The following is a 12361-nucleotide window of genomic DNA, read 5'->3' as shown; positions in this document are numbered from 1 at the left end:
ACTCTTAAATTTCTGTTTTGCATGAGAGTTGGAGTCATATAATAGCCAGATAATTACAGTGACCTGTATCATTTGAAGGGCTCAAAGCATCCTCTTGGATGGCTGAGGGCATTTATCATCAGTGCATTCTGGAAAAATTGAGATTACAGGATTAGCCATGGGGAATTAGGCAATTGGTTCATCAAGTCCATTATCTACTTCCTTCTGGACCAGATCAGATCACCGATGCACCTGTTTTTGGCACTGCCTGGCTTGTGACGCTGCAGAGGGAACCGAGGTGCCCTTACAGCTGAATATACGGTACGCGCGATGGGAGGAAGAGTTTCTTTTCAGGTCTTACATGATAACACATGCAAACCAAGCAAGGCAGCAGGCCCTAGGGATATTACATACTTTTGACAGAAAGATTGAACTGACCTGCCCACATAAACAACACCACAACAATGATGAGAATTTCCCCTGCTCGCAGCTGTTGGTTTTTCTTCGCCATCTCCTTCATTGTCACCTCATCTGCGCAAGGGGAAAGAGAGATCATGAAACCTAACCGCACGGCTCGGGCTGCACCAGACACTGGTTTAACAGCGCCCTTGACTCAAATCATCAGTGCGTCGGGGTCAAAGCTAGCAGGGAGAGAGTCCTTGCCCGTCGGTCATGCCAGCAGCACGAGCTGCGCTTTGAACATGCAGAGCATCAGCTGCTCTGCTGCAACTGCCCCTGACAACCTGCAGGAGATGGGGTGAGGGAGGAGCAGTGAGACAGGATCAACAGGGGGTTACCACAAAGGAGCTGCCGTGGGGTAAGTCCACATGTTATCTGGCCCCGTGGCGGCACGCTGTGCTCTGTCTCTGGTCTCTGTTAGTGCCGTCTGTGCCTGTCACAAAGCCTTGCATGCTTCAGCGGTTCCTCTCCCAGCTCAGGAGTGTGGAGCCTGGCATGATATTTTTCAGCGGAGCCATGGGATTCAGAAATGAGTAGAACCTTTTTGCAGGGCGTAATGCGCTTCCTTGGCTTCAAAGCACTAAGAAGATTACAGTTCAGGCCTCCAGGGAGGGAAGCAGTGCTCCTCTTAGTGCTTTCAGATGAACAGCAATTCGGTATTTACAGACACCAAATCATTTTAGCAGAAAGAGTCAGGAACTCACAACATCCTAGGCACCACGGCCAAAAGCCCTGCAACAGGCTGGGTCCTCAGTAGGCAGGCAGTAACCCTTTATATCCCAGACCCCTCTACTCCCTAGCCCTTTTTGTAGCAGAGATTCTTCCTGACAGAAAACCTTCAACAATCTGACTTGGCTTAAAAGGAACAAGTGAAGGAGCTGCCGGTGAGGAAGTGCCTGATTTCCCCCATGGAGATACTGAAAACCCAACTGGACATGATCTTGGACAACTTGCTCTACTTGAGCAGGGGTTTGGACTAGGTGATCTCAAGAGGTCCCTGCCAACCTCAGCTTTCTGTGATTCTCTGATTTGGCAGAAATATTTGAAATGTAAGAAATGTGGCAGTCTCTGGGTATGTTTCCCCCTGCTGTCCTGGAATCCAGGCGCAGGAGGCTCAGTGAATCCCCCCTGAGTGCCCTGGGAGCACAGAGGTGGCGTGCCCAGTGCCAACCAGGGGTCTGTTTCCACATCAGTTCACAGGCTGCTCCTGAAATTCTCCTGACATTCTCCACTTGCAAGGTTGCTGGACACACAGCTCCTGATCTGGAAACCTTCTCCTCCTCACTTTGCCTGTTAAATCTCATCTGAAAGAGGAGAAATGAACAGCCAGCCTTCGGCAGCATCTCCCTGTCATTTTGTGCACCCGTCAGCCCTGTCTGCTGGGTACACTTGGGGCATCCCGCTTGTCCACGCGGGGCTGGGAGAGGGCACTCGGCCCTGTGTGCATTTAACCCAGCTGTTCTCATTGCACGGGAGACTGCTTTCCTCTTTGAAGAGCCTACACTGCCTGGGCGTCCCAGGGGCCACACAGGAACTCACCCACACTTGCCTTTATTTTTAGAGGCTAGTTTCTCAGCTTCCCTGGGGGTCTTGAAGAGGACTGGCTCACTGGCAGGGCTCTGGCCTTGGATGCTGATGGACTGGACATGCACAATGTACTCAGTGTCCTCCTCTAGGTCCCAGAGGGCACAGGAGCGGGTGGTGGTGTTCACCTCCTGGATGAAGCGCAGCATCCGCACGTCCTTCTTCTGGAAGCCGAGAGAGGAGAGCACAGAGTGGTCGAGAGGCCTCCCATGTGCACTGCTGTCATCTAAGACCACTGCTTCCTGCCCTGTCCACCACGGACATGGAGACCGTCGGACCCTTTCCTCTCTGCAGCTACTAATACATGAAGCGCTGCTGCAAAGAGGACGGGAAGCCAAGTCCCCTCCCAGACCACGAGGGACAGGACGAGAAGGAATGGGCTTAAACTGCAGCAAGAGAATTTGGAAACCGAGGGGACCTGGGGTGAGGATGAACAATGACCGAAACTGGGTAACTCGGCACCATACCTGTTGGGAAATTGCAAATCCAATGACAACTTCATCTTCCAGAACATCCCAAGTCACGACGGCTGAGTTGGCTTTCAGGTGTTTGACTGTGACATTTACTGGAGCCGACGGGCTGTCTGCAAGGAGGGAGAGCAGAGCCTTGACTGAGGCAAAGTCACAGCCTCAGGCAGGAGACAGAGCAAGGGCAAGGAAGGGAGCGGGGAAGGACTTTGTTCCTGGTCCTTCCCGGATGTGGTTCTGGATATGAGACCTGGAAATTGCAGGTATTCCATGTCTTAATTACCAGTGAGGAGATCTCTGCTGAGAATGCGAGTTGCGTTAGACATATGTGAAATATCTGACCCTTGGAAACAGTTTCTTTTGACAACACAGCAGACCACCGAGTAGCTCATTCATCTCATCCTTCCCAGCCACGTACCACATTTTGTCTGTTGTTTCCTATTATGGTCTGACAGTGACAGCTGGGAGGAAATGCAAAATCTGCCTTGGAACTATGAAAACTGAACGCTTTGATGAGCACTCTGGAGGTTTGAAATTCAGGAGTAGCAAATGGGAGTGTTTCTTTTGCTTTTCTGTGTTAGTTTGACAGAAAAAATTTTGTACACATTTTGCGGCTGATGAGCTGTCTCTCCAATGGTCGGAGGACATCCAGTAACCATCCGCTTACAGCTAACAGGACAGAACACGCTGGACCACTGTAATGTGAAAGGGGCAGGCCATGAAAGCAGTAGCCCGAGGCTCCGTGTTTAGTGTTTATTCCCAACTCCACAGCTGAGTTCCCAACTGCAGGGTGGATCTGCGTAGCTGCCAGCCTTGCCGAGGCGAACTGGGCTCTGATGTACCAGCTGGGCTTCTGCACACCCTCACCGGGAGCCTCTTCCCAAGGCAGCGACGCAGGCTTGGGATCTCGGGGGGAAGGGTTTACCTTGTAGGCTTGGCACGGTCCTTCCAGTGCTCTGTGCAGCAGGTTGGACTCCTGTTCCCTCTCCTCTGGTCAAATTTAATTCACAGTCTCCAGCTTGTGCTCCGAACCCAAAGGCAGTAAATACTAACGAGACTGCTAGGACTCTGACTATCCCCAGGAGGTCAGTAGGCTGAGAAAGAGTCATTTTTTCTGATTCTCATCAAAGAATAATGCTTTTATTGTTTTGTAACCATTGCACAACACTGCCCTTCTGGGGCTGGGGCTGAGGTCAACAGTGAAAGAAGGATGCATGTGTGCACGTCTCCAGTAACACTTGTTGGATTTATAGTCAGTCCCAGCCGCCTGAATGTGGCCGAAAATATTCTAGCTGTAGTGTCAGTGTCTCCTAACAACTGACTTCACTGCTGGTGAATGCTCCCCCGGGAATAGAGAAAATAATGTGAGCACAGAATACTCTAGCTCAAGGTCAGTGCTGTTCTACACTTAACAGAGTGATGACCTTACTCCTTTCTCTCCTCCCCAAACACCACCCAGAGTCCGGCCTGCAGAGCTCCCCTTTCTGGCAGGTGGGAGACCCACATCCACCAGTGAGACCCTTCGGAATAGGATGCCTGGACAAGCCGTTCGGACCCAGACTGATTCTAGCGAGTCCTTCAGTGAGCAAAAAGATCACTGAAAGTTGCATGGCTAAGTTTGCATTAATTTGGGACTTCACAAGGAGGAGCAGCAAGCAATTGTGGTCTCCGGGATTTCATAGGGAAGGGTGTCCTTCCTCTCTGGAGTAGCTGATCGAGTCAGTATTGACCCAGAGCACTCTTATCTCTCAGGGGATGGCCTTCATGAGATGGGGCAGTGGTCTCCAGCCAGCTCTCAGAGAACAGAAACATTTATCATCCTCCACTGCAAGGACACGCTGAGCAGGGGAGATGGATCACCCTTCTCAGCCTGAACACCCATCCCTTCCGGACTCAGCTCCCTGCTGGCACAAGGAAGGGACGTGGGTCTGCAGCTCCTCACCTTCCCCCATGACTGAACCCGTGTGCCAACCAGAGTAGCGTCTAATTTTAGGAAGGGGCAGTCAGCAGATGGGAATGTGTACAGGGAAGGTCTCTGAGTCATGCCTGATGAATTTGCTAGAACATACGGAGGACATGACGGAGTTGAGAGATGGGAGACAAAACAGTCTCCAGCTGCAGCCAGGCACTTCGCCCTTCTCAAAGTACAGCTGTACAGTTAAATCCCGGCATGGCTGTCTTTCCTGTGTATTTTTAGGAGCTAATTTTTTTTTTTAGGAGCTACCACTGAGTTACCCAGCTTAGTCTGAGGAGGGCTTTGAAAAGAGGTTAATTAACCAGGAACAGAGAGCAGAGTATCAGGGAAAAAGCTTTGGGCTGGGAAACAGGAACGTACAGCACACCCCACTTGGTGCTCGAGTCCCCTTTGAAATTTATGACCTTGAGGGAGGCACAGCATAAAAAGTGTCTTAAGTTTCCTGATGACCTAAAATGTGGGGGAGTTGGGAAGACCTAGCAGAGCTGGAGAAGAGCAAACAACGTCTCTGGGAATTGGTGAGAGAGGGTGGGAGGGCTGCGAGGCAGAAGAGAAGCACTTGGCAAAGCTGCAACCCAGGGCTCGAAGCCTGCAAAGCAGGACTCTGAGTGTAGGCTGGGGAGAAATCTGCTGCTCTGGATGGTCCAGAGCGCTCTAGAGACCCCCTTCATACTAATACCTGCGAGAGAGGTGGGGTAGTTGAAGTTAGCAGATAATACAGTAAAATCTAGGACAGCAGATCTGAGTGTGCCTTTCCTTTCACTACCACAGATTAAGAGTAGCTACACATAAATCAGTGGTGTCAAACCAGTATAAAAGTGATATGAAAAGAGAATTAAGCACAGCGTTTGACAGAAATACAAAGGCAGGAAAATGAGTTTCCTGCTCCCAGAGCCGAGTGAATAATTTGGAACCAAAATTTTAATCCATGAGGATGCTTTTCTCCCTGCTCCCAGGAGATGTGTGATGAGATCATGACTTTCTAAAATCTAATCACTGTTCCAAGATGTTCCACGCCGCTTTTGGCTCCCTGGGCCAGTTGCAGCTCTTTGTAGTGCCAGTCCGGCTGAGGTCAGGGGAGGAAGATGTAATTTCTGTTTCCCAGCTGGGGGTCAGCATCTCTAGCAGGGCCTTGAGGTGCCAAATCCAAATGTTTGGTTCCTTCTAGAGTCACATGCAATTCCTGGAAACTTTGCTTCTGTGCCTGCGGTGGCCAGGGAAGCCACTGGTGTTCTGGGAGCAGGCACAGAGGGTGGGATGGCCCCAGCGGCGAGTTCCTTCCCCACTGCGGGCGAGATAGCAAGGAACATGCTGTGCATCAAACCCTTCTCATGCATGTTTACTCCAGAGACGCTGAGGACAGCACATTCCCTGGCTGGTCTGTAAGGGACCCATATGGTACAAGATTTCTGGTTTATCAGTTTAGCTTCATCCCAGCGCAGAGGCTGCGATGCCTGCCGGAGCAAATCACACTTTGCAAACTGGCAGAGGATCTGTTTGGCCAAATTTGAATTAGAGCTGTGTGCTCAAATGAAGAGATGCTCTCGTGTTCGTGTCAGCAGAACTTGCAGCCCCCTCTTTAAGGGGGAGCCCCAATCAGTTAAAGAGGAAATCATGATGATTTTTAAACGTGAATGGCTGCTTCAAAATCGATCATGCTTAAACCATGTCTTGTTTCCTTCCCACAGGGACCCTTCATCAGGTGAGTCGCAGCCCTACATCCCCCAGAGCCGTGTGTCCCAGCTCTGCCTTAGGCCCTTTTGGCAAGAACAGGTCAGAACCGCCTCCGCACAGCAAGGAGGCATGAGCAGTGAAGATTACCCTTAATCCCCTCTTAATGCTGAGAACTCCTTCTAGCCTCTCATTAAACGCTTTGCTGATTATTAATGGACTTTTATTTGAGAGAGAGAAAAAACAAACCAACCCACACCTACAGCTTTGGGCTGATTACTCCCTGGCTTTTCATTGTCGACGCAGCAGCTGCTGGCACAAGGAAGAGGAAACCACCCGCCTTCCCCTTATGTTGACTTCACCATCGGAGCTGTAGCATGGACAAGGTGGGGAGGGAAAATGAGAGGGGAGAAGCTTTGACCCCATGCCACTGCTGCTGTCACCTGCAAGGGACAAACTGCAGATTGGGGGTGGTGGGGTGAGCAAAGGGGACTTACAAGACACCAGGGTGTCTTGCCCGGCACCTCTAGGGTCAGGGAGGTCCCCAGGCCCCAAAGACATCACTGGGTGATGCTCAGAGCTCCTGGCTCCTCTGCTGCGGTCCCTCTCCCTACTGCTGTGTCTCTCTTTGAGGCCAGTCTCAATTTGTACCTTCTGCCATGAGCCCTTACGGTGGGGCTGGGGGTGAGAGCTGGCTTGCTGCCTTTAGCCACGCAAGCTGCCAGGGGAACCATTGCTTAGAGTAAAAGGATGAATCTGTGGAAAGCTCACACTCTCGGAGGTCACCTCTGCCAGCTGAGCCCTGTGGCCAGGCTATGGGTTTGGAATTAGAGCCTGTTCCTGGATTTATCTCCCCAGGCTCCCCCAAATCTGCTCCTTCTGAATTCAGCTGTCCTGGAAACTCCAGCTGCTTGGACGTGCCTGGAGTGAAGTGCAGTTGCTTCCTCTGTGGACAAGGCTACGCTGTAGTCACAGCATTTTCCAATTCAGTTAGCTCCTTTCCCACAAGCAGCTCCTTTCCTGCTCTGAAAGGCTCAGCTGCTTCAGAGCCCCCAGGACATGGCCCAGCGAGCAGAGTGCCTGCCGAGGCTCTGAAGCGGCTCATTCAGTGCTATCCACCTGCGAGCTGCCTGCCCTTTCCTGCGGGAAGCGGTGAATGTCAGCCTTAAATCCCAGTAGCCCTTTGTTCCTGCACCGCAACCTTCCCTGCGGGCACAGGAGATGGAAGGACATGACCTGCAAGGGGAAGGAGCATCCCGTAAGTTCCTGTGTGACGTTCTTGGCAGAGCACTGCTGCCCGCTCCCTGAGCGTGGGTACAAAAAGACCTGCTTTCCCTGCCTTTCTGAGCCTTTCTTTGCTCTCCCAGCATGGCTCCCTTCAGTGGATATAATTGCTTGTCAGCTTTATGGGGTATGTAGGGAGGGCTGGCGCGCCGTTCAGCTTCCCCGAGTGTTTTAATGAAGGGAGCCTGCAGGAGAGTGGGAGGGAGCAGGGCCCACCGCTGCCACCCCGCTCCCGGCCGCATGGGAAGCAGGGCTGTTTACTAAGCTCTGAGAATTTCAAAGCGCAGAAAGACCAACCAGGGGTTCTGCAGTCTGGGAAAGAGGCAGTTATTTCCTGCTGACCGCCCACTCCTCTCTACAAATGGGATATTAATAGGCCGGCCGCCTCCGATGCCCCCCCCCCGGCCCTATCGCCGATTCCTCAGTGAGTGGGTGCCCAAACGTACAGGTGGAAATGCTGTCGAGGAGGATGGAGCCCTTTCAGGGAGCACGGAGATGCTCGCTGTGTCCAGCCCAGCTATCAGGAGTTCCTCAGGGCAGGAGGAAGGGGCATTTCGACTTTGGAGAGTGTCCCGTCCTGCCAAAGCTCCAACTCTCTGAGTCCTGAAGCCGGGCAGGATTCGCTCAGGTCTCACCAATGCCATGACTTGGGTTTTAATGCTGCCAGCCCAGAGCCGCGCCATTGCTGTGGCATGTTTTATCCAGGACCCAAATGTCCGGGGAGGACTGGGTACCGTGGTCTTTCCTAGCTCTTCTCAGCCCCCACCTACATAATATTAGAGAAATAAGAGAGAAATCTGTCAGAGGCAGAGAGGGTGAGCAAGCCCCGGAGCTTCCCGGCCAGTGCTGGACACCAGTACCCATACCTCTCCCGGGAGTTTGCTGACTGGTCCCAGTCCAGCTCTGCACACACACAAAGACTTGCACGCTTTGTTGCTCGGTACATTTCTGCTTTGAACTGAATTATACTTGAGTCAGGCCTTAATTTGGCCTCTGGGTACTATACGAACCAGGAGGGGTTTATGTGACAATAAATGCCAAAAGGATGAGGCCATATTCAGTCCCAGTACATGGGTACCACTCCATGAAAGTTGCTTTTGGATCCTGCCACGGTGCCTGTGCGTGGTTTCCGTGTGCGAGCGTGCCCCTCTCTGGGAGGGATCTCCGTTTTCCACATGTATATTCCCAGCAGGAGACGGTATTTGGAAGAGGATGGCACAACCTTGGCTGCTTTGCACAGCAACATCCCTGCTGAGAGGCTGACACTGAGGTTAGAAACCTCCATATTGCAATTAAATCTCTCCTACGCTGAATGCAGGAATCAATAAAGCGCTTACGCCATCCGTTAGCTGGCCAGGAATCTCCGTGGCTTCCATGAGACGGGAAGGGGCCGGAGTGGGTTGGTTTGCCATCTCCAAATAGCTGTCAGACCGATCACTGCTTTCTCGTGCGCGCCGAGCCTATCGCTCGCCTCTGGTTTTGATCCTGCCAGACTTCAGGTGAGCTCAGTTCCCGCGGCTCGGAGGAGGAGGGGAGCGTGCCCGGCGAGACACAGGTCGGGAAAGAGCAGCTGCAGTCTGGTTGTCACCTTCGCTTTGCTCTCCTTCCCCCCACGGCTGGTGGGGCTGTCTGGGAGGTGAGGATGGAGACCCACCTCCCCAGAGGAAGAGGAGCCTGGCTTGCGGAGTGGCTCAGGGCATGAGAACACGCAGGAGAGGCGCAAGAGCACTGAGCTGCTTTAAAGTGGAGCAGCGACCAGAATCCAGGTGGATTTGGCCCCTTTTTGGGCAGTGGAGGTGGAGGAGCTGTTGAGGGGCTTCTTGGAAGGCTGAGAGCTGTGCTGGAGGGTGAAGTTTTCCCTCCGCCACAGCAGCGTGCTGAATTTCCCCTCCATCTCGCAGAAATAAACCTGACTCGAGTTGCTCTACAGGCAGGCACCTTGCGGGGATGCTGTTTGCCCTGGCAAGTTGCAGGGGTCGTGGCCTATTTTGGGGTCTTTCGTCATCGTTACGCAGCATCGTCCTGCTGCTCTTACAGCCCTTAACAGCAGCCCTGCGCCGCCAAGCCCAGCCCAGCTCACCTCCCTCTTCATTAGCTCTGCCTAACGAGGGGGGGGCTGCTGGCGCCTCGGACCATGCAGGCTGGGCAGGGCAGGCCATCCCGCTGCCAGAGCAAGCACTGTGGCAAAATTAAATTGTATTTCTGACTTGCCAACCATCCTGAATGTTTTCTCAGGGACCCTCTCGAGCAGGCAGCAGTAGGAGTGGGTTGGAGGGCTTCACCCACCCGGCACTGGTGGGATGCTGGGGGCTATCAAAGAGCGTTAGTGTAGAGGTTATTTCTCAGCTACCTTGTCCTCCTGGTCCTGCTTCCCCCTCTTGCTTACCTTGGCATCGCCTTGCCAAAAGGCAAGGTCCTGACTGGCCAACCCTCCCTTTCAGAACGGGGTCCGTGCTCTGCCCTTCACTCGCCAGCCCTCGCTGCTGCATCAGCAGGGGAATTTGCAGTGGTCCGCTCGGGTCCTCTCCCGGGGACAGCAGCTCTCACCTCTCACAACCGGCTTTATTTGAAACCCACTTGCACGAGCTCTGGGTCCAAAGCGGAGGGACGGCCGAGCCCCCATCCCTGCCTGACCCCGCTGGGGACGGTTTCCTCTCCACAGGCTTCCCCCATGACTCTTGGTTTGCCTGCCTTGGCGGCCATGTGGCCACATCGTTGGGTAGGACTGGGGACACAGAGCTGGTGGTGATGCTGCTGCTACCTCTGTGTGACCTTGGGAAAATCACTCCATACCTTCATTCCCCTTTTCCTTCTCAGAAAAACAGGGACAGTACAAGTTCGCTGCCTCGCCGGGGTGCGGGGAGAGCACATCACAACCCTCGGTGAAGGAGACCACAGAAAGAGGAGGCAGCGGGGGTGCATGGCACAGCACCAAGGTCATGCAGCTTCATCAGAGCCGAGAACCGAGTCTCCTGCCCCCCCACCGCATGCCGTAGCCACGAGACAGGGCAGCTATCCCTGTTCACAGAGCTGCCCGGCTCGTAATGTGGCACGGACACCTTACGGTACAGAAACGCTGCCTGTAAGACGGGAGCAGAAGGCGGTTTTGGGCAGGGACACAACTCCATGTTTACTCTCAGGCGCTGACTGAGGTGATTCAAGGATAAGGAAGAGCAGGGGAAGTGGCCTAGTTTACAGAAAATCGGGAGGGCTGTTACAATTGCAGATGCCTCCATTGTGCCACGGTGTTTTCCCCATCGCTCCCTCCTTTTGGGAATGTTGCATTTATCTCCCCGGGTCTGTCAGTTGTGAAATGGCAACTTCAGAGTGCCGATGTCTGGCCAAGGATGCGTGTCAGAGCCGAAGGCATTCGGGGGGTTGCTGCGGCCCCGGCGCAGGCAGGACAGGGGCGAATGTAACTCCAGCAACTCCCGGGGCTGGCTCGGGCACAGGAATTTCCACTCCCCAGAGTTCTGCATCCCTAATAGTCACCCCCAGCCTCCTGGAATGCAAGATATTCTGGCAATCAGCGTTTTGCAAATCAAAGCAGCTGTTCCACCAGCATCTTGCAGCCAGCGAGGGAGACGAGCCGGGGAGGGCGTCTGGCTTGGGCTGGTGCTGCCTGACGGGGCGAGGGCTCACGGGGAGCACCCACCAGCACCTGCCGAGACGCGGCACCCACGCGTGGGGTGCTCGAGCGAAGGCTCAGCCCAGCTGATGCAGGGGAGGAGAGTGGATCTGAGCACGTCCCGTTCGCTCCAAAATCAGAGCTAACTCATGGGGACCTTTGCCTTCCCGAGAGATCCCCCAGTTCAGAGGACCCGCACAGCTCGAAGGGGCCTGGTTTGATGTGGCCGGGGTGTGCTGTGCCCTGGAAGAGGCAGTTCCTCTGGGGCGGCAGTGCTGCCTCAGGAGCTCACAGGGCTCCGGGCAGTGCCTGGCTGGGCCCCGGGCAGCCTGGGGCTGAGCAGGAGTCGGGGAGGGGGATTGCCCAGGCTAACGTGCCGAGGCGTTGGCACAGCAGATCTGGTTTTGCCTCCTCTGCTCTAGTTCAGCCCCAGACATGAGCAGGCACCGCTGCTCCGGGGCAGGAGAGCCTTTGCCTCCCCCGTGCCCGGCGCTGGGCGAGGGTCTCTGTTCGCTCTCCCCAAGCCCCTGTTTTCATGCCACATTTCTACGAGCCGCCTTCCCCAGGGCCGGCTGTGAGCACCCACGCTGGGACACGGTGGGGGCGAGACCTCGGCGCTTCCCGAGACCGGCGCCCCGGGGCTGCGTGTCCGAAATCTCCCGTCTCTTCCGAACCCAATTACCGACAAAGTCCCGGCCGGCGATGCCCCCAGACTCCGTCCCCTCGGCGCAGCCCTGCCCGGCCGCGCTCCACGCAGCGCCCACGCTTCACCCGCTGCTCCCACCCGTGCGCACCGGGGGACTCCCCCCGCCGAAGCCCCCTCCCCTCCTCCCTGCAACCCGGGCAGCCCCTCCCCGGGCCCCGGCGGCCCTTACCTGCCTCCACCGGGCGCAGACCGGCGTAGCTGAAGCAGAGCAGGAGCGCGGCGCCGGTGCAGCCGAGGAAGGGCTCCATCCCCCGCGGCCGCCGCGCCGCGCCGGGCCGAGCCGCTCCGGGCCGGGCCGGGCAGGGCCCCGCCGGCGGCGCGTCCTGCGGGCGCGGCGGCGCCGTTCAGCACCGCGGAGAGCGCCGCGGCCCGGTACCGCCCGGTGCGGCGGGGCTCGGCGGGGCTCGGCGGCGCTCGGCACGGCTCGGCACGGCTCGGCACGGCTCGGTAGCGCCCGGCACGGCTCGGTTCGGTACGGTACGGCTGGGCTCGGCCGGGAGGCGGGGGCGGGCGCGGCCCCGCCGAGCCCCGGCTCCGCCCGCTGCAGCGCCGGGCAGCCCCGCTCCGGTCCCTCCCCCGGCCCCCGGGGGCGGCGGGACGGGGGCGGC

The 12361-nt window shown here is 55.7% G+C and overlaps 2 protein-coding genes across 2 annotated transcripts in view; one reads left to right on the top strand and one right to left on the bottom strand.

The window, feature by feature from the left end:
• Nucleotides 1-6287, top strand: part of LOC129195917 (S100P-binding protein-like) — a 27793-nt gene extending 21506 nt beyond the window's left edge. The window contains exon 4 of the transcript XR_008573995.1: nucleotides 6153-6287. The gene's annotated coding sequence lies outside the window, so the exon portion shown is untranslated. The remainder of the gene's footprint in view (nucleotides 1-6152) is intronic.
• The window catches only part of FNDC5 (fibronectin type III domain containing 5), an 18098-nt gene extending 5737 nt beyond the window's left edge, over nucleotides 1-12361 (bottom strand). The window contains exons 1-4 of the mRNA XM_054802596.1: nucleotides 11923-12361; nucleotides 2490-2605; nucleotides 1988-2186; nucleotides 418-510 (exon numbers count right to left, since the gene is read on the bottom strand). Coding sequence (XP_054658571.1) covers nucleotides 418-510; nucleotides 1988-2186; nucleotides 2490-2605; nucleotides 11923-12001 — 487 coding nt within the window. The 5' untranslated portion in view covers nucleotides 12002-12361. The remainder of the gene's footprint in view (nucleotides 1-417; nucleotides 511-1987; nucleotides 2187-2489; nucleotides 2606-11922) is intronic.

The sequence above is a fragment of the Grus americana genome, chromosome 23 (genome assembly GCF_028858705.1).
Source record: "Grus americana isolate bGruAme1 chromosome 23, bGruAme1.mat, whole genome shotgun sequence".
NCBI lineage: Eukaryota > Metazoa > Chordata > Aves > Gruiformes > Gruidae > Grus > Grus americana.
This window is presented reverse-complemented; position numbering and strand designations above follow the sequence as displayed.